The 21,427-nt window shown below is 41.1% G+C and overlaps 2 protein-coding genes across 5 annotated transcripts in view; one reads left to right on the top strand and one right to left on the bottom strand.

Moving 5' to 3' along the window:
• Nucleotides 1–2,220: 2,220 nt before the first annotated feature.
• NTPCR (nucleoside-triphosphatase, cancer-related) lies at nt 2,221–16,008 on the top strand. Of its 3 annotated transcripts, XM_077175597.1 has the most exons (6): nt 2,221–2,374; nt 4,828–4,990; nt 6,067–6,169; nt 8,859–9,068; nt 12,562–12,670; nt 13,442–16,008. In XM_077175597.1, exons 1-6 carry the CDS (start codon nt 2,341–2,343, stop codon nt 13,444–13,446), a joined length of 624 nt encoding a protein of 207 aa, XP_077031712.1. In that variant the 5' UTR covers nt 2,221–2,340; the 3' UTR covers nt 13,447–16,008. The 3 variants fall into 3 exon arrangements, with proteins under 3 accessions (XP_077031712.1, XP_054486479.2, XP_054486481.1); XM_054630504.2 differs by lacking the exon at nt 12,562–12,670; XM_054630506.2 differs by lacking the exons at nt 8,859–9,068; nt 12,562–12,670.
• Nucleotides 16,009–19,470: 3,462 nt separating this feature from the next.
• Nucleotides 19,471–21,427, bottom strand: part of PCNX2 (pecanex 2) — a 153,137-nt gene continuing 151,180 nt past the window's right edge. For both annotated transcript variants that reach the window (XM_077175595.1, XM_077175596.1), the window contains one exon: nt 19,471–21,064. In XM_077175595.1, the coding sequence (XP_077031710.1) occupies nt 20,891–21,064 (174 nt within the window). In that variant the 3' untranslated portion in view covers nt 19,471–20,890. The remainder of the gene's footprint in view (nt 21,065–21,427) is intronic.

Below are 21,427 nucleotides of genomic sequence, written 5' to 3'. Positions count from 1 at the left end.
AAAGAGACAACATTTTATAGTAGAAATTACGATGGAAACCAAATTGAAATGCTAACTAATTTGAGCCCTGGTGCTGCAACTGCTTTGCTTACACATCTGTTTGCAAGAGAAAGGTCTTAACCACACAGTGAAATAACTCTGAGATTCCTGTTTTGGAAAATGGGATGAAAGAGTTCTTAGAATACCAGAAAACAAGGGTTCTGTCAAACAGTAGTGATAGCCTTAAAATTTTCCACATGTACTTCTGAAAAAGAAAGGGTTGATTTGTAAAACCTTGTAAAACTCAACATCGAACAAAACAACATTGTCTGGGTCTCTTTATGTGGCCTGCCTGGGAGACCAGCCAACAGACTGATTTAGTTTAATATTATACAGAAAACTGACCTGTAAAATCAATCATGGTAAGCTCTGTGCAGAAGTTCAGGTCAAGGGTGAAGTAGCCAGTTGTCAAGTGTTGTTCTTGTGTTAATAGTCCATTCAAATATGCAGTTCTTCTCGGTAGTTCTCTCTTTAGATTGAAGATGCCTGACAAACAAGAAGCTGTAAGTTATCATCATTTCACTGATCCTAAAAAGCCACCAGAACAAAGTACTGGAATGTAAACTATGAAAATGCAGTTTTCATTGAAGATGACAAGGGAAGCTCTCTTTGTTACTTTTCGACCCTCCGACCTCTCAAGAGTCATGCCAGAGTTGTCAGGTTTTTCTAATTAAGTATTTAAGCATGAAACATGTTCCACATACAGTCATTCCTTCTAAGAATATGAAAGAATACAAGGAAGAGTGGCCAAAAATATTTTGTGCAATTTATAGAAATACCCATCTACTATGAGGTGCACTCTACCTGCTGATGTGCACATTTCATCTGGCTGACAAGGATACTCATTATCTTTGAGAAAATGATGAATAATCTTTAACTCCTTGAGAAATTACTGCAAATGAAAGCCTGACAATGATGGGCTGAACCTGAAGTGATCCATTCTAGTGAGGTGAACAGAAATTGGAATGTATCCCTTCCATAGCCCAATATTTTTGGGTAACCACTTTGGTGCTTATGGCCAGGCAGGAATCTGTATTTCTTGGTTGTCCAGGCATCACCTCACCCAGACAGAAGCCTGTGCACCAGAGTCCTCCACACAAAAATCCTTTTCCCTGCTCCCTTTAGGCTTCCCATCAGGAAAGCCAAAATAAATATGGAGGCCACATACATATGGCATTTTGGGATGCAGATGTCTATCAGCATCTTTGCTGAAACCTGCCAGACCTTCTGAATTTGCTTAGCTTTGTAAGAATCCCCTGGTTGTATACCAACCCCCCCAGTTACATTTGCTGTCTGCATTGAGGTATCAGTCAAAACTTCATCTTTTAATTTGCTGGTTTGCTACACCCTGGAGCACATTGCTTATTTGAAACAGGTAAAAAGCTCTAGGGAGAGTTTATTATTATAATATCTCTGCATTTGGGAGACCTATCTGGAGGGGTCTCCACTGGTACAGTTCTAGTGTGCCCACCATAAGAAGAACATAGAAGTAGTGGAGCAAGTTCAGAAGAGGCCACAAAGTTGGTAAAATGACTGGAGCACCTTCCCTACCAAGTCAGGCTGAAAAAGTTGTGTCTGTTCAGCTTGGAAAAGGTTGTGTGGAGACCTACAGCAACCTTTCAGTGTCTGAAGGGGCAAACAAGTGATGCCAGAGATGGACTCTGGCAGGAACGTAGTGATAGGACAAGGAGTAAAGGGTAAAAACTGAAAGTGGGAAAATTTAGGTTAGATATTAAAAAGAATTTTTTCACTGGTGGTGAGGCACTGGAACAGGTTGCCCAGGGTGGCTGTGGATGCCCCAACCCTGGCACTGTTGAAGGCTGGGCTGGATGAGGCCTTGAGCAACCTGGTCTAGCGGGACATCTCCCTGCCCATGCTGGGGAGAAATGGGATTGATCTTTAAAGTCTATTCCAAAACCTTAGCATTCTATTACTGTACTAAAATACTCAGATACATGACAGGTTAAGCTAATTGGATAAAAAAGACGCTGGCCCTCAACTAGGAAACTAATTGCGTTTTTCGTCCTCTTCCCTAACCTTAAGTTGCGAGCATCGTGCGGTAAACACCACAGCAGCAGCCCCTGCCTGGCCCCGCCTCCGAGCCGGCCTCAGGCCAGGCAGGGCCCGTCGTGCTCGAGGCCTCGGGAGGCACCGCCCGCCCGGGGCGGAGCGGAGCGGGGCCGAGCGGGGCCGGGGGCGGAGCGGGGCCGAGGAGAGCAGAGCGGAGCGGAGCGGGGCCGGGCCGGGCTAGGGGCGGAGCGGAGCGCCGGGCGGGGGTGAGGGCGGAGTGGGGACCGAGTTATGTCCAAGCACGTGTTTCTCACGGGACCCCCAGGTAATGGGGTGGGAGGAGCCTGGGGAGCCGGGCAGGGGCGGTGGTGCGGCCGGGGGGATGGCCTAGGATACGGCCTGGACTGGCCTGGCCTGGCTTTGACTGGCCCGGCCCGCCTCGCCTCGCCCCGCCCGGCCCTCCGCGGCGCCGGCGGGGCTGTGAGGTGCTTAGAGCCGGGGGAAGGCAGCTGCTGCTGGGCCCCGGGCTCCGAGGATGCCCCGGGAGCGCCTCCAGCTGCAGCTGGGCCCGGCGCCGCCCAAGGTTCCGCGGCTGCGGGCCTGGAGGCCCCCTCCCCGGTGTCGAAGTCAGAGCTGTTGCACTAATTAGTTTGTTCCTAATAAAGTGCCACTTTACCTCTCCAAACAGTCCTCCAAGGCATGCACTTTTCCAGGCGCTGCTGCTGCTTTGTCCCTGGCTTCTGCCTTGGAGTTCAGTGTTGGGGAAGAAAACACCACCTGGACAAATAATTCTGCTTCGGTATAAACTGCAGCGATTAATAATTTCGGAGAACTCATCTTTCCTGTAACTTAATTGTAGTGATTTAGCACTTCCAGCCTCAGTGAAGTGCAGGTGTAGGTAATAACTAGTGTCCCGGATGGGCAGGCCTTGATTGAAGCAGTGAAGTAGTTTGTCATGATAAGGGAATCAGATTATTGTGGAGGCTGAGCGGGACATTGTATGAGGGTCAAACTCTACGGTTGATAAAGAAATGAACCAGTTATTATTATTGCAGAATTTTCCTTTGTGCTGTGGGAGTAAAGCAATAGGCCTAATGCTCCTTTTTGTGAACATCTTGCAGATGCCTGTCTTGACTGGAATTAATTTTAAATGCTGCTGTTGGGCTGAGATAGGAATACATTCCACCCATTTCACATTGGCTTTTCAACCACTTGAATAAAGGCAGCCTTTCAGGAGATGCAGAGGTTAGGGCTGCTTAGGTCTTCTCCCTTCATTTACTTGAAATTGGATGTACTCTTTTGATTAGCTAAATGTCTAAATTCAAGCTTCCTTAAATTTAGTTTGAATCACTCTAGCTTGTTTGGCAGTTTACTGAATTAATGTAAAAAAAAGTAGAAATAGCAAATCCACTTAGCAAAATTAGTATAAATTCACTTACAAGAGACAAGGCCTTAAAAAGATGTTAGGGTGCCACATTTGTAATTTGTTTTGTTGTTCAGCTGCCAGGGAGCCCTCTTCGTCAAATTTGAAAAGTTTGCTTAGGTATTTGAGTACGTGCCTTTGAAACCACAGAATATTTTGTCATTGGTGTTGACTGTTAGGAAAGCAGTTCCTAGATCTGCTTAAAGTCTAAATTAGAAATTTGGTGTGTGCATGTTGAAATGATTTCTGTTGTCATCTTTAGGCATCTCATGTTTGGTCCGTGTTCCTTATTTCCAGGATTTTGAAGGTTTATTCTGCAGGATTATTTTCTATCATCTGAATTTTTTAAAGCAGTGGTTAAAAATGAAGTGATAGCACTAAATTTTGTGAGAGGCAATAAAGATGAGTTTAAAAGGAGATCATTGAGGGATGTACTTGTATAATGGCGGAGGAGAAAAACTGAAAGGATGTCTGGAACATGGCCAGTGTTCACATTGTGAAAGGTGCATCAGACTGTGCAAGGAGATATCAGGTGGCAAAAGTTTTAAGGACCTGTCTTAGGGTAAGAAAATGAAATTATAGGATCAGAAGATAATTCATGTCAAAAGGGACTTGAGGAAGTTTAAAGGAGTATCAGCTATCAGGCCTGACCAGGTTGCCTCAGGTTTTATCTGGTCATGTCTTGAAAACATTTAAGTATGTGAAGATTGCACAGCTTCTCTGGGCAACCTCATTTATGGCTTCATTGGCCTCACTATAAACAAGCTTTTCTCTCTATCCAGTCAAAATGTCTCTTGATTCACTTACCAGAAGGAAAAATTTTCTGTTTGACTTTGAAAGGACTTGGTATCTCAGGGACATTGAGTGCTTCTGATTTCTAGGACATCAGTGGAAGAAGTGTGTCCTTTGTGCCGGTTAGGAATCTGGTAATAGCAGTCAGATTTGACCTTTTGATCTAAAAGGGGATGAACTTAGCTCTGATCTTAAAAGTAGTGAATATCAGTGGTAGAAAGAGGGATTCATCAGTCAGTCTTCCAGCAAGCTTGGATATCAGTTTTGTGCCACCTGCCTTGTGGTAAGTTTTGTGGCCTGCTCATGCATCATCTAAGCAAACAAATTCGTTGGTAGCCTGGGATATTTGTACCATTCTGTTGTGAAGCTTTACAGCGTCAGTACAGCGTGAATGTTAAAAGATACTTCTGTTCTTTCCTACCATGTAGAAAAAGTAATTTGCAACCTTCAAAAGTAATCAATGTTCCTGCTGAACTGAATCATTACTGTGGCATTTAAAAAAATGGGCTTTTAGTGCAGAAGAAGATTAATGCTGTGTGCTTTTTTCTGTTCTTTATTTTTAGGGGTTGGAAAGACTACTTTGATCCAGAAAGTCACTCAAGCTCTAAAATCCTCAGGCGTTCCCATTGATGGATTTTACACACAGGAAGTTAGAGAAGGTGGCAGGAGAACGGGATTTGATGTTGTCACTCTGTCTGGAAACCGAGGACCTTTATCTAGAGTCAGGTATTGAAGTTTTAATAACTGTAAGCTGCTTATTGTTTTATGTGTCTGCTCCAGTCCTTTGGACTGGAGCACATTAAATGCTCCTCCAGAAGGTGATTTCCAGCACATGTGGCTTTCAGGGTCAAGTTCTTTGCTTGGTTTTTGTGTCCTGGCTGATACCTATATTGTATATATAGGCAGTGTCTGTTGCACAGTGAAATACTGAAAATGTGCTGGGCAGGGGTGTGTTCTCCCTTACTGGCTATTTTACACCAGATAGAGGAAACACTGCTGAGGCCAAGTCCCTTTGAGATGCAGTTAAGTAGCTTATTGTGGGCAGGGAAAAAAGTTTTTTGTGTTTCCACTAGATGATTTATGGAGACAGAAGTGGAAAATGAAAAGGGAAATTGCATAGAGCATTGTTTAAAAGAACATTTGACTGGTCCACAAAAGTCGCCTGAATTTAAAAAAAAAAAAGGATTTCAGAGCCCCAGACAGGGGCCTCTGAAGTGCAAAGTACCTCACACTCTCTCCTGATTCATTAGACTTAGATTTTCATTCTTAGTGCAAAACTTGCTCTATGTCCAGTGTGACCTTAGCATCTCATTCACACAGAGTTGATGTGAAAATAATTTGCACTCTGCTAATAACGGAGGTGCACCTAGCACAGTGTGGTACAGCACATGCAAAGTGAGTATTTTTCCAAGATTAAGGGTTTTGCAGCCCATACTGAGATGATGCTGCTATGATGCTGTCTGTAGTGTCACATAACAAAATTCAAAGATCTGAACTGCAGACATGAGTTTTGATTTCAGTGTAAATCTACCTGCTGACTTTTAAATGCCATTGTCCTTCTATACAGTGTTGAAATTTGAGCTTGCATGGTTGTGAAGGATGCATATGGTATATTTGTTTTCTGACAGCAAGCTATCTGCTATATGACTTACTGCATGGCTTAGAATTTCTTTCCTTTCCTTCTTAGGAAGAATTAGGGGATTTGATTTATTTGGATAACTTCCTATAAATTCACTTGAAATGAGTTTTGTGAATTCTCACTAAACTCAGTAGTTTGAAGGAATTGTGTATCTCTTTTTCAGTCCCAGTTCTGATTCTTCTGCTTCAAGACGTGAATACCGGGTTGGACAATATGTTGTAGACCTTGTTTCATTTGAGCAGTTGGTTCTGCCTATGCTGAGAAATGTAAGTATTCTATGCAAGCTGCTGATTAATGTATGCTTTATGATAGTCAGTGTTACTGGAAGGCCCTTTTACACAGCTAATTTTTGATACTAATTAATGGCCTGTTTGTGTGTATTGCTAGTTCTGATGTAAGTCAGGGTCTGGAACCTGGAGGGGCAAATCTGGCTTGTTCCCTTGTCATTGTTGTGGTGTTGGAGAGATTGCAGTCCTGTGAGCAGGACCTCCTTGACCTGAAGAGGCAGCAGGGAGGAAATTTCTTCCTATGTCACTGTCTCATACTGGAAAGCAAACAAAATGCTCAAGTGGCTTACCACAGAGAACTGGATTGAATCAGTGGGTCTAAGAAAAAGGCTTTTGCTGCTGCTCTTCTTTACAGACTTTTTTCCCCCCCCCTTCCTGATTCCTGTCTTCCCAGAGTAGAAGAATTTGTTTCTTGAATCCAGTGAGTATTTTTGATTACCATTGTATAAATACCTGTAGACTGACAATACCAGCCTGATTATTTGGGATTTAGCCTGCTGCACAAGGAGTGCTCTGGCTGTGAGAAGACTTTCCACACAATCTTTTTGCTATCCTTTTGCTAATATTGTGTCACTGCTTTTTTTCTTCTCCTTCCTCTCTCTCACTCCAACCTTTCCCCTCTCCAAAATTAAACAAGAACAGATTTGATTTCAGCAATAACATACCACAAACACTGTGCAGCAGCTGCTGAACTGTACTACTAAAAAAATCCTGTTGTGATTTTTCTCCACTGCCAAAGCTCAAGGGGACAAGGAAGAAGGGATTTTTTGGTCAACTTGAAACAAAAAGCCCAAAGAGGTGCAAGGAGCAAAAATGAAATGGAGGATCTGATTCTTGTTTTTGTCAAAGAACATTGAAGTCTGAAAGTAGGAAAGCAAGGATGTTGGGGTAAGGGAGAAGGGAAGTAATAAAAAAATGGGACAGCTTTTATATGTTAAATTTCACTGTAACCATATGATGTTAGTAAATAGAAATATATTTTATTTAAAAATACTTCATTAGGCCAGTGCTATACTTGGAATCCTTTTACCACTGAAATCCAGGAGAGATCTTCCTAGAAAGGTGTCAGCAGTGTTGAATTTTTTCCATTACTTACATAGCTTTCTGCAAGTACAAGAAAGTGAAGAACTGGGGCCAGCAGAGTCACACAGTGCATGTGCCCATAGAAAGTGCTGTTTATCACTTTTGTGGGAATGTGGTCACACATGAAGATGGCCCAAAATGGAAGAGGAGAGTGAGGAAGATGAGAGAACTGAAGCAAGGAGAGAAAAATGAAGAATGAGGGTAGCAGCATCATAGGTATGTTCTGGTTTGATGAGGGAGTAGCACAGAAGGGACGCATGCCCATTTACGTTTGAGGACAAATTCAACTCTTAAGGCTTTTTTCACTCCAGTGAGAAGGGGCTAGATCCTGCAGTGGAAGATCTCTCTGGTTCTGCAAACTTTATCAGGCAGGACAGATAGTTTTTTCAGTTTTTTTTTTCAAAGCAAAATACTCTCTTCCTCAATATGTGACCTAGTGACTAGTATTGGCTTTTTGGCTCACTGATCTATGAAAGGATTTTTAGATAAAACAGCTACTCAGTAGGGACTTAGCTTGAAAGGATTTTAGGATGCATGTTATACAGTTCTTTCACTTTCCCAGAAGCAAATATTTTGCCTTCACAAGGGGATATGTTTCGATCTTTTTTCTTTTTTTTTTTTTTTTTTGTTTCTGTACTATATGGCTTGTATTGGTACGTATTCATGGATCTATAATAGTTTTGAATTAAGTTGATTTTCTCCTCACTTCTACAAATAATGGAGTAGACTTCTCAGTCACTTTTACCAAAATAGGGTAGGCAGTGCAGTTGAAGAGTTCCTCTGCTTTGTGAGCTGCCTTTTCCTCAGTAGCAATCACCCTTGTTTTCTCCTGGACTTCACTGTTGATCCAACCACCTGCAGCATGGCACTGCTTGGCACAGCGTTCTTTCATGGGAAAAACAAAGAAGCCTCAAATGTGGTTAACTGTGTCTCTTTTTCTATCCAGTGGCTAGGACTACAGAATAAGGTGTATTTCAATATGTGTCTGCTCTAATGGGAGAGAGGTTTGGAAATGACTTATTTATTAGCCAGACAGCTTTGAAGACAGCCAGTAGCTCTGAGTGAAATGTTCCATCATCCCAACTACAAGAGGAGAAACTTCCAAATCTAGATTTAATGGAAGTCTTCTTTTTAGATACCTGTTTTGTGTGACTACTGATCACATAATTAAATGTAATCACTACATGCATAATTTAATGTGAAGAGTAAAGTTTTCAAAAATTGCTGACCCTCAGAATGATTGAGAGCTGCTGTAGGCAAAGTGCAGTTCTTAATTGTCAAGTAGCTCATATGGGACCATTGTGAGATTCTGCTTTAAAGAAAATCTGATGTTAAGGATATTTCCTATTGTAGTTCATATTTATACTGTGTGGTTGTTTCCATCCTTCCGAAAATCTGTCCTAAAAAAGAAATTACAGATTTATAAGTCTGTCATTTACCAGCAGTAGCTTTAACTTCCCACTTTTCCCTGTATTACAGTTGAATTTGTTTCTTTTGGAGGTATTTCTTTTGTCAGCATGGAGATTATGTCTGTTGCTTGTTCTAAGTTTTGCTGTTTACAGTCTCTTGGTGCACTTTTCCACAGGTAAACCATGGTGGTGACACAGAGAAAAGAATTTGTGTCATAGATGAGATTGGTAAAATGGAACTCTTCAGCCAGGCTTTTGTTCAAGCTGTTCGTCAAACGCTGGCTGGCTCAGGGACTGTGGTGCTTGGAACTATTCCAATACCTAAGGGAAAGCCACTGGATCTTGTTGAAGAAATAAGAAGTAGGAAAGATGTGAAAGTGTTCAATGTGAGTAATATTTAATATCCTTAAAGAGCCTTCTGTTCTAGGTTACTGGTTTATATTTGGCTCTGTTTAAAAACTGTTACTGCCAATTGATAGCTGTGGGTAGCTTGCATGAAATAAGTTTTTTAGTTTCCATTTTATTCTTAATGGGCAGGTGTTCACCTTATTAAAAAAAAAAAAATCCCATTTGGCACTAACTGTGGCCATCTCACACAGCTGGCTTTGCTTGTGCGGGGCTGCAGAAGTAATGCTATAGTTGTTTTAAAAGGTTTCTTTGCTGTAGTATTATTACTGTATAGGTATTCATTATTCCTAAGAGTTAAATCTTCTAAAGTACAGTCAGATTTTTAAGCTTTTTTTGTTTTTTTCCAGACTAGCTTGCAGAAATATTACCAGTAGTCATATTCAAGGAAAAAATAAAAGGAAAAAAGCAGCAGTGGAGTTTGCAGGAATGATTTATAGAAGAAAGAGAGTTGTAAATGGAGTGTATTTTCTCTGGAGTCAGTGAACCAATTTTGGAATTCATTATGTTACTTTTACAGGCATAATTTTCAGAATATTAGGGCCTCAGAGTACATTTCTGATCAATTACATGGCAGTTCTCAAAAACTTACAACAGCAAAACTTAGCCTGTTCCTAGGAGTGCATGTGTGAGGTTTCCTTAACATCAGTAAGTGTCCTTGATGCTTCACAAAAACAAAGGCATCTCTCACTCCTTTGATTTATGTTGCTTCCTATTCAAAGCTGGCTTAAAAACCTGCAGTGCTCAAAGTTCCCCGGCTTTACTTTAATTGAGGGTCCCATCATCATCTTCAGTTTCTGTTTTTATATTAAATGCTGGTTTAATTAAATGCTAAAGCAACAGTAGGAGACAAGATGAGAGATTATTCCTTTCCTTGCATAAGCATTCAACCCCCTTCATTCCTTTCAGAGATAAACCCCCAGGTTTTTCCACTACTGAGCTGATGTGTGTTTGTAGTCTGGCTGTTGAACAGAAATGCATGTAAATGTGAATTTTGTATGAGTGGCTTTACAGGGGTAGGACTGGGGAAGAGGGGATGGAGAAGCCTTGCTGAAAGGATCAATCATTCAGTGGTTGGGTTGCAGTCATGGCAGGATATGGTGCATGCATTTGGTCCTCTTGTGAGAGAAAACAGGGCTGGAAGACAGCATTTGGCTTTTCAAGGAAGCTTTTGAGGCTTCTACTGTCTTGTTTTATCAGGTGATATTCAGAGGGCAGAGGCTACTCAGCCCTTGGTTTTCAGCTGTATCAGTCTGCTGATAAATCTTTCTCTCAAGTACTGAGAGAGTACTCTGGCCAGCAAATTTAGATGGAGCTGTAAATTTCAATGGAGCAGTGTTTTCTCTAGCTAAAAGATCTTTACTAAAACCATGACCCATCCTGTTCATGCTGCTGAGATTAGGACATGCATGTTTCTTTAATGAGATGGACATCTCTGGTGAATCCATTAACCAAAAGCATGAATGTGAAATGTGTGACAGACTGCAGTCATTCCCAGGTGTCACAGACCTGCTGAGCTGAAGTCTTGTGCAGGAGAACATCTGTCTCTCTTGCTCCAGTGATACACTACATGCTCTTTTCCCAGCTGGTTCCAATGTGTGCATGAGCAGGAGCAAAACCCACCCATGGGGAGTCAGAGGTGTCAGTAGCTGAAGTGGATACTGGGTCACCAGCTGTTTTCTTCAAGGGCTGTGGCATGGGGAAACCTGGAGTGCCCAAATCGCTCACAGTCAGTAATTTCTTACTAACTTGGGTGGTGCCTGCAAGTGTACAGAAGTAGGTGGCTAACTTCCAAAAACATTCTGCCTGCTTTGTCACTTAATATGGAGTTAAGCTGCATTCATATAGCTCATCTCAGTTTTTTCATCCTGCTCCTAGTGTCACCAGGACAGTTCTGAGGAGGGAACAGCTGTTTAGTGTTTTGCAGTCCCTTCTGTCTTGAAAGCATATTTTGTTGGTGTAAGTGGGCCCAGATGCCCTAAAAGCAATTCAGCATTTGGTCCAAAATGTTTAATTTATTATGTTTAGGGCACTTAACGATAGGAACTCTGATATTTAACACATTTGTTTCTATTGTTACCCAGTTCCATTTTGCTGAGAATTAAACTTTCCAGTGAAACTACACAGGCTCTTTTTGCACTGCCTGTGTCTGTGTAGTTCTGCAGACATGGTGGCATGAATAGGATCAGGTTATCCTTAGCAGCTGGCAGATACTAATTTTCTCCCATTTTCCCATCTATTAATTTTGCTTGCTTGAAACCCATTAGTGAAGTACGGTTGCATATGCCTATTAAGAAAGAAAATAGTTAAATGGATAGGGAGAAGAAAAGGTTCCATTTGAACAGATTGTACATGAGTGGTTTCCTTGATGGTATTTTTAACAGTTAGAGGAAGAAAGCTTTTGTCCTCTATAGTTGCCTGCTTGGAGTCTAGGTGGCAATTTCCTCCAAATTACATAAATGCTTAATATAAGCAGCATCTACAGTTATTTTCAACTACTTTCTAAAAACATACCCATCTGTTTGTACATTCAGTACAGATACTGGGAGGTTTGTTCTCTCTGGGAAAGCTGCCTGCACAGAATGTCTCCACATCTTAAGAGGAGACTTATATCTATCAAACAGCCTTTGTAAAACAGTTGTGAAAATTTCCTAGCACTTGGCGCTTTCTCTCTGCTGCTCTCACTGGACTTCTGGCATATAGGTATGGAAAAAGGATAGATAAAGTATAGTATTGTTTCTGTTGGCTGTGAGGGAGTGGGAAGAGCTATTAAATTGTACAGAAGGTCCTTTGAAAGTCAGGATATCAGTACATTTGCTGTGAGATTTAGTTTGGCTCCTCAGTGCTGTGTATTGTTTACCTAGGGGTCCCAATAGCCTTACTGAAGAGCATTCTTTGTTGTCTTGCTCTCTTTGTTTTTGTGGGGTTTTCTGTTTATCTTATAAAGCTTGGGCTGATTCTCAGTAAAAACAGTGACATTTTCAGACAGATCTTCCTTTTCATTACTCTTCTCCCCTGCCCTTTTTTTTTCAGTGTCACTTTTTCATCAGTCCCATGTTGATCTGCTATCTTGAATTCAGTGGTAGGTGAGACCACTGTCTGTAGGTTTTACAGTGTTGGTTTAGAGCACTTGGCTAGGATGTGGGTGACTGTAAATAGTGTGGTAGCTCCTCAGGCCAAATTCCTCAGATAGAACTGTCACCTATTTAACAACAGCAGTAACAATAATAATAGTAATACCTTGTCTTGTTCATTATTGACTGTAGTACTGGAAGGGATACAAACTCTTGTGCTCACATCCTAAATGCAGATACAGGGAGTGCAGTGGAGCCTTGCTGGTAGAGAGTTTTATGCTGTGCATGATGTTGTGTCTCTTTCCTCATCAAACAGCTTTTCTACAACTTTGCATGAGTGGCCTTACTTATTTTTTCTGCTCATGTGTCTTTGTCTGATTTCTTCCTGCCTTCTCTGCAGGGATCTGAACAATGGGGAAAAAGACTTTTTAAACTGAAGCTTTTGCTGATGCTTCACAGTTGCTTGTTACCCCTTTGCAACTGCAGTCACCTCCCCAGGTTTTGTTTGAGTGAGTAATGCATGGCACTGTGGGTCACAGGGCTCTGGATCAGGACCCAGTCTGTCAGGAAGGGATAATTTACACACACACAGCCCCCAGCTCTGTGTCCCTGGGAGCTGAGCTGACTAGCAAGCACCAGCACTTGCTTGGCAGTTTACACTCATCTGTATTCACATATGCTGGATTTAAAGCCCAGCATTCCCATGGACTGGTCAGCCAAAGGCGTATCTCAGTGTGCTACAGAACACCCCAGCTTGCTGAAATAGTTTTATTTCTTTTCCCAGGTGTTTCTTTCCTGTAGCAATAAGGTTTCTCAGAGTGCAGACTTATACTGCTAAGACTGTTTTAATTTTTTTCTTTGCAGATGTTTTTGAGGTCTAGGTCTGTCATCTTAATAAATACAACTCTTTGAAGTAATGAAGGCATAAGAACTCCACTTTATATTAGGAAAATTAAATTTGGTAGCTGAAAAGGATTTCTAGTAGTGACAAAAGTACATGCTGGTTCTTTGAGTGATTCTAGTTAGTTACCCAAGTCCTGAATAAAACTGCAAAATACCACAGACAACTAAATCAAAAGATCACTAAATATTCAATTGCAGCTTTTGTGGGTTTAGCATACTGTGTTCTCAGTAGCAGAAGAAGGCAGGTGTTTGACACTCAACATTCCTGCACTGAAAAAGAAATGCATTGGAATTTCTGCTTTGATTTGTTTTTGAAGTAAACATTTGTATAGAAGCTATTCATGAAATGACATCAGTTTTAATTTCTCTTTCTCTAGGTTAGTAAGGAAAACAGAAACAGCATTTTGCAAGACATCTTGGCAGCTGTGGAATCCTGCAGAAAATGAAGACCTTTTTTGTCCTGTAAACACTAAAGCTTTCATTTCAACAAAACATTACAACATTTTGTGGATGGTTTAGAGTCTGTCCTTCCTGGTTTTGCCCCCTTGAGGCTTTACTGGAGCCTTCAGGGTAAGCAGAGTAAAGCTGGTAATACTCTAAAATGGGATGTCAGGATTGTAATGTATTCAGTTCACTGAAACGAAAAAAAAAATGAACAGATGTGTAGCTAACATCCAGTTCTAATCTGGGAGTTTGGAAGTTAGATGGTCAGCTCAGATCCAAGTTACATGTGAGAACAACTAACTGTAAAATCTGTTTGAGATGTTAGTCTTTCTGAGTGTGTTCAGATCAATTCAATATCTGCAACATAGCCCTGGTGCAACAGAACAGAATCCTGTCCAAATGTAAATGAGTCCTGCCTGGCTATGTAGGAGTGTAGCTGTTGGTGACCCAGCTTAGGTGTATTCAGGTGTGTTTTAGCATGGCTGCTGACAAATCAGCAGGTAGAGGGAATAAGCAGATGTGCTCTCTCCTCCTACCCCTAGGCACCCCTGTCTGCAGTTGCAGTATAAGGAGGGTTTTCCAGAGTTTCAAGGAAACGAGTGCCATTTAAAGAATTCCATTTCAGTAGGAAAAATAGCCAAATCTACCCTCTCTTACATGGTCCAGACACTAATTGATAAGAGGACTGCATTTTGAATTAATTTTCAATTTTCTGGTGGCAGTCCTGTCCCATACCCCATTACAAATAATATATATAAAAATGTTCAAGTCCATGAAATTAATCAAATCTTGTGTTTTTCATGCTGGGTTTGTTAAGTCATGATTGCATTTGTCTGTATTAATTTTACAATCTGTTATGTTTATTGATACTTATGTTTGTTTGGGTTTTTTTGCCTTATTCAATTCTGTACATGGTTAGTGGTGAAATAAGAAGTGTTTGAGAATATTAGACATTGTGTTTCCCTGTGAGGAGTGCAAATGTGTTCAGCAAAACTGCTGCCAGTTATAATCAGTTTTGCATGTTTGAAAACAGAATTCCCTCCCAGGTTCACACTGTTCATTGTAAAATTTATGGTCATCTCTGGCTGAAGAAAGTTGTTAAAAATTCAGTTGTTTCTTAATTTTTTTTCTGTTCAGTTCAATGATTGTTAAAATGAGCAAACTATTTAAAGGTATCTTCAAGAATGATTTTATTGATTTATTTCTGTAAAACTGACACCCAGAGTTGTATAGGGCTGGATGAGGACAGGTATTTTTACACACACCCTGCAAACACCTCCTAGGAGCATAGAGGGAATGTCCTTTATCCTTCCTGTATGCAGAACAAGGGTCTGGTACAAGCATTGCACCTCCACAGGTGGTAGGAAGTGCATGCCATGTTAAAGGATGCCATGGGCTCATTCCCTCACTGCCTTGTTAGGACTACCCATCTGCCCAAATCCATTTAGATGGTAGTACTGTCTTCATCATGTTTGGGGAAAAAGAAGACTCCTCTTAGGGTCTCCCCTTGGCAATGTACAGCTCGTGGCTGCTGTTTGCAAAATAAGGTTGTGCTCCAAAGGCACACTAATCCCGTAATTACTGCAGGCATTCTACTCAGACAAAACACCTTTTTAGATATCGAGGACTTGGGGCCAAAGTAAACTTTGTCAGGGCTGTGTGCCATAGGTTTTTGAACAGAAACCTCTCTGCAGCTAAGTCTTGGATGCCCTCCTGTTTCAATGTTAAGTCTCTTAAGCTGTAAGAGATGCTGCAAAAGAATAGTTCTTTCAATGATTAAAGAGTTATCCAAAATCTAGCACAGTTTTAGTGGGACTGCTGTTGAGTCTTAAATGAGGAGTGACCTTTAAAGCTAAATAAAAAACTGAGAGATTTAACATTTCTCTGGTAGAGGCCGAAGAGGGGAGTTCTATTAGGAGTCAGTCTTCTGAATTCTGGTTCAGTCAGTATTGCTGAGAGATCACTTAAAGTGGTGTTTATTCCCCATAAAAGTAGATATATTGCCCTGCATGTAGTGCCATGATGCCTGTTGTAGTCCCATCATTTAGTACAGAGGGAAGAAAAACAACCCCAAACAATTACAACAAGAAGTTTGGAAAACTTTTGATCAGTGCCTATAGTACTTTTAATCCATTGTCTCATGGTTTTGTACTGAGGCTAGATACTCACTAGAAAATGCAGGTGGATTTTTCCTTCTCTGGAACTCTGAGTAAAATATCAGCCCTTTTAAACTAATGCATATTTTTGCTACTGACATCAGTGTATTTTGTTTTCTGCTACCTATCTCAAGATTGGTGTCATTAATTTGTTGTTCTTTTTTAAGCCTGTTTTCTCTCTGAGCTAGAGTGCTTTTCAAGAGACATAAAGAGAGATTCTGTGATCTGTGTTCAGCAGGAGAATGTAGATGACCTTAACAGTCATGTCTGGCCTTTAAATCTCAGATGGTCCTGAAGATACAATTTGCCTGTTTCAAATAAACATAGAGTGAGTGAAAAAGTTGTATGTAAGTTTTCATGACAACCTGTGTTTACTTTAAAGGTAAAATTTTATTGTCTGGTCTTGGCACTAGTAAAATACTTTGAAGGCCTTGATAGCACTGTAACAGCAAATAGAGCATTCACAATTCCCCTGATGGGCTGATTTTATTAATAGCACACATTTGGTGAAAAGCACCTCTGATGTACCAGCTAGATTCCAGATGACAACATTAGTGCACCTTCAGGTTTTAATTGGTGCAAAAAAGGGGTGAATGTGAGGTACCAATTACTGTCTCAAAGCCGCCTGAGAATCAAGGACGTTTTTGGCACAAGTCTTGTAATTCCAGCATAAAATTGCACACAGCATGGAATAAACAGGGTCTGCATTATTTATCATGCATTAGGCAATTTTCGACTTGTAAAACTGAGTGAGAGAGGTGAATCTTTGATACTGGACCTACTGCAAAGTTAATTATAAGTAATATGTCTGTGTTGCAGATTTAAGGATGTACAAGCACTAGTGAAACATGGTAATTAAGTACCAGCTCCTAATCCAGGGAGTAATCTAAATATGGCAATAATTGGGTATTTTAAAGAAGTGTATTGAAAAGAAGATGATTATCACATGCTGGAGAATCTCACTGGTATTTCTAATCTTCTATAATGAGCTGCACAAAATTCACCTAATCTTTAACTTAAATTTTCCAGTAAGAGAAGAACCATCACTTGGTGGGCTGGAGGCAAATGCAGGTGACATTTCTTGCCTTATTCTAATAAGCAGTTTTTATAAAAAGCTGTGAATGGCATCACAGAGTGTCTAAGAACTTAATAGTGTCAGAATGTCATTCATAGATATTATCTAGTCATCATGTCAAGGGAAAAAGATTCACACTGATAAGTCTTTTTCACTGAGATTTGTTTTCAGTGAAGTGAGTACCAAGACTTGGGAATGGGGTGAGACTTAGCAGCAAGAACTTCAGTTCCTCACAGGGAAGTTGCATGACACTGCAAAATGGAGGGAACAGCCAGCCCAAGGCTGGGGCTCGCCAGTGTTCCTGGTGGATGTGAGCAGTTCAGCACCCTGTGCTTGGCTTTAGTAAAAAGTTACTGAAAGTCTTTTTGCCAGATCTTCAGACTATCTTTCACCATTACAAGTGTAGCAACTGGCTCTTGCTATATGATGTAAACAAGAGTCTGTTTGGGAAATTTTAGGGAAACAAAATGTGAGGAAGGTGAGTATCCCGTGCTTAGTACGAAGGCTGAAGTACTGTGCTTATGTTTGTTTTACCATATACTCATTATCCTCCCTCCTGTAACCTGTTGTATTGTTCCTGTTCCTCTCTGGTTGCTGAGGCAGTGTGAATAAAATCACTCTTCGTGTTTCCTTTCAGCAGTGATGTTATCTGAGGTTAAGCTGGGGGAAGGCAGAAAAAGCCTCCATCTCTTCATCCCTTCTGACTTGTCTGTGAAAGAACTGCATGTACAAATGGTCTTGTGGATTGAGCACTAGATTTCCTCGAAGGATGCATTCAGCTTGCTAACAAGATGGGAACATCACTATTTTCATGTTGTAGCAACAAAAACATTCTGGACTGGCTGAGTGAGGTAAGTGGCCTCTGCAGCTGTGGAAAAATCACGCATAGCACCTGATGCAAGAAACCCTGATGGAACTCTTGGTAAATGGTCCTTACATGGTGGTAGCAGCATCCTTCCTGCATCACAGCTGTAGCAAGAGATCAGACATGTAGACAAACTGTTAAGCCTTAGCAACTTTAGGGCCAAGTTGTAACAGTATTCAGCATTGTGAAGCCCATCAGCAGGATCACAGATGACATAAAAGCAATGAAAATTGCATTTGCTTTTAATTTAAAGGCTGAAACCTGCTCCAAAAATGGTGTATTTACATCTTGCAACTCTGAGGCACTTCATGTGTGAGGTTAAGTATCAAGCTGTTTTTCAGGAGTAAAGGTGTCACTCAAAGCCTTCATATGTATGTAGGTGCTGAGCACTCAGGTGCCTTTTGGTGTTATGCAGAGCTGTTTGGAGCAGCTTATTGTTCAAATTAGGCTTTGTGTAAAGGTTAGGTTCCTATTTATTAGCTTGGTGTGCATCAGAGCCCTTAAATGCACCTTCTGTCCCAAGCAGAGTGCACTGGGTGTATCTCTTCCTCATGCAAAAATGGGGGAGTCTATGATGTGTTTAATCAATGCAACCTCATGCCTACTTGCAGATTTCATTTCTAGCCATTATGTTAGTTTATTCTGTAGGACTGTCTCATATTTAAAACTGATGCATATAGCAGTAGTGTTATTACTATAACAGCAGACTATCTCAAAAATACGGAGAAAAGTAACATGGGAGAGTTTGTGCTCATTTTGATTCTTTTTTTGTATGTCACGCTTGCTTGTTATTGGTCACTCTTGGGTTTTTTCAACCCACTATGCTACAATAGCAACTTTAGGGCAAAATAAAACCTATGTAAGACATGGCTGCAAAAAAGGAACTGATTTTTGAATCTTACTTTGACATTTTGTCATGCTTGCTTGCTGTGACTCCATAAAGATGTTAGAACCTACCCTTTCTGGCAGCCACCCTGTGCAGGAGGAGTCTGCATTCATGGCATAACTGCTGTCCCCAAGGAGATATGCTCCAGGGGAGTGGGAAGTCAGGAACTGTTATTATTTTAGGATGCAGTACCAGAGGCTGTGGAGATGGTGGAGTCTTGCAGAAGATGTGGTGCTGGGGGAAGGTGCTATCACTGGGCCTCAATCCATGCTAAGCAAATACAGTGGTTGCAGGTGAAAGAATTTATGCAGTCATTCCCCAATCTGGTTTAGTACACTTGAGTTGGATACACAGAATAATTTAGGTTGATTGGGACTACTAGAATTACTTAATTTTGATGGAAATTGATTCAAACTTAAAGATGTGAAAATTGGAGGCTTAAGTGATGCTAGGTGAATATGGGAAAGTTCTTGGTGCTTTTCAGAGCCACCTGTTTGCCCTGCTTCCATGCAGGAAGACAAAGCAGTGATGTTTTATCCCGTGGACTGCAATGCAAAAGCCCCCAAAGCAGAACTGGGACTGGTGGCTGTTAGTAGGAGCCTATCTCTATGACCTCTATCCTTCATTTATAATAAAGCACTTCATGAACAGTGTGGTGGGACAAGAGTCATCATCAGCCAGAATTGGTCAGAAGGGAGCAGCTGAATTCAATTTCCTCTTCCACATCTCACCTGGATGCTAGTGGAGACATTAGTAGGGCCTGAACTGCACTGATGACCATGTGTCTAGAGGGCTGTATATGAATACTCTGCTTTTGTCTTTGTGAACTTGAGCAGGATTTTTCCTAGATTGTGCTAAGCTTTATTAATCAACTCATCAAGATCTGAAGTGAAGTAAAAAAGAATGGGTTTTTTAATTTTGTAAGCAGAAAGCAAGTGAGAACAATTGCAAACAGAAGACCCAGAAACAGCTGCCGCACAAAACATACTTGCATCATTTTATTTTCACTCAGTCTTACTTAGTTCTACTGCTCAGATCTGAAGTGTGGCACAGTAGGAAGCTCAGAATGCAACTGAGTATTGCCTAACAGTAATGAGACTTAGCTACAGCATCTCTTGTTAAATCTTGTTAATTGGGACAAGACAGCCTGGCTGCACATCATTGTGTTGAGATTTAGAAACACTCTATGGTAGTTACAGTAAAGAGGAACAGCAAGACACTGATAGCTGCAATTTTTTTTAATTGAAAAAAACACACGCGTGTTTGTTTAGACTCTGTAGTAGAGGAAGGATTTGTTGTAGCCTTTTGGGTTTCGAAGTAGTCATGCATTCCTGTAAATTGCTGTTTCTCAAACCTTGTGAAGGCATGGCCTCCCTTTTTGTATCATCTGTCTTTATTGGCAGCAGCTCAGTTTTCTCTGGGGGAGGGAAATCAGAAGGCTTTGTAATTACTGGCTACAAGTGCTTATGGACAGTGAGCTGTGTCCAGCAATTAAAGGTATTTAGCTGTTCCCTTCCTAACACAAACACTTCCAGACAGTAATTACAGCCTGCTTTGCACTTTGCTGTCCTTGAGGAGGATCCCCCATGGCCCTTTTGCGACTCCTAAGGGTACTGCTGCTTAGAATTTGAGAAACACTGCTGTAAACCAAACAGGAGTACGAGATAATACCTAATTTATGCAAAGCTGCTTTGCAAATAAGGTGCACCATATGCTCTGAAGACTTTCCATGCACTGGATACTTTCTCTTCTTACACTTTTGTTAATTGGTGTAGCGTGGCTCGTTCACACAGTATTTCAGTATGGCTGCATGCAGTATATCAGTCTGAGATGCTGTGTTGCTATTCAGCAGTAGCACCTGCATAACATGTCAAAGAAAAATGAGATTTACTGTTGGAAAAAAGAAATCAGATTTAGCTCTAATGTTACAGGACACTGTACTGTCCTTTTATGTATTCATTGCTTCTGTTCTTAGTTGCCTCTTACTATATGTTATATACCAAATTTCAGTTTGCATGCAATCAGCTGTTTAGTTATGGCAGGAAAGAGATGTCTTTTGTGTGCTTTTCACTGAGTTGTATTATTTCCTACTGTATTCGTTTGTGATTCTAACCATTCCAGGGGAAGGAACATTAAACAGGTTGTAGTCATTGTTCTAGGATTTACAAGAACCTGAGATGAAGTGGCACTGTGTGTTTTTTAGGATATTTTCCAACCCTACCCATGCCAAGGCCATTAGCTGAAGAACATCTGCCCTGTAATATTCTTGTGTGGAAGTTAGAAAAATAAACATTTGAAGATTGCTTATTACACTGGAAAGAACCTAAACCCATGTGCAGCTTCCTGACCTAACTGTATTTAATGCTAAGAAGTGTGTGGCCCTTGTGCCAGGAGTGCTCCTCACTGCTCCTCAGACAGGCTCTGCTGGGAAGCAGTGTCTTCCAGGGCCATATCTTCTTGGCTGGCCCTCCTGCACTCCACGTTCCGACTCAGGAACAGTGCATGGGCCGGACCCGCCTCCTGCTGGGCTCTTGGCTCTGTAGTATCTGTTGCTTCACAGGTCTCAGTGACTTGCTGGAAAGTAAGAAAGAAAAAGTCAACTAGTTTAGGAAATTTCTAAGTAACACTTCAGCTATTTTTTGAAGTGACGGGTGAAAAAAGTTAAAAAATTGACGTAGGGATGTCATTCTGTGAAACTCCATGGGATTCTTAACATGCATTATTCACAAGGGAGTTCTGAAGAGGTATACTTGTCACACTTTGTGTAACGCATAAATTTGGAAGGAAAAGCAGACCAGGAGCTGGAGGTTTAGTACCACAGATGTACATATATAGAGAACTGTAAAAGAATTTGGATTGAAAAGGACTTCTGGAGGTCATCCAGTCCAAACTGCTGTTTCAAACAGGGCTGACTTCTAAGTTGTTAAATCAGGTTGC

The sequence above is a fragment of the Agelaius phoeniceus genome, chromosome 3, assembly GCF_051311805.1.
Source record: "Agelaius phoeniceus isolate bAgePho1 chromosome 3, bAgePho1.hap1, whole genome shotgun sequence".
NCBI classification, from domain to species: domain Eukaryota; kingdom Metazoa; phylum Chordata; class Aves; order Passeriformes; family Icteridae; genus Agelaius; species Agelaius phoeniceus.
Note: the sequence above shows the minus strand (reverse complement) of the source record. Positions and strands in the feature narration are given on the sequence as shown.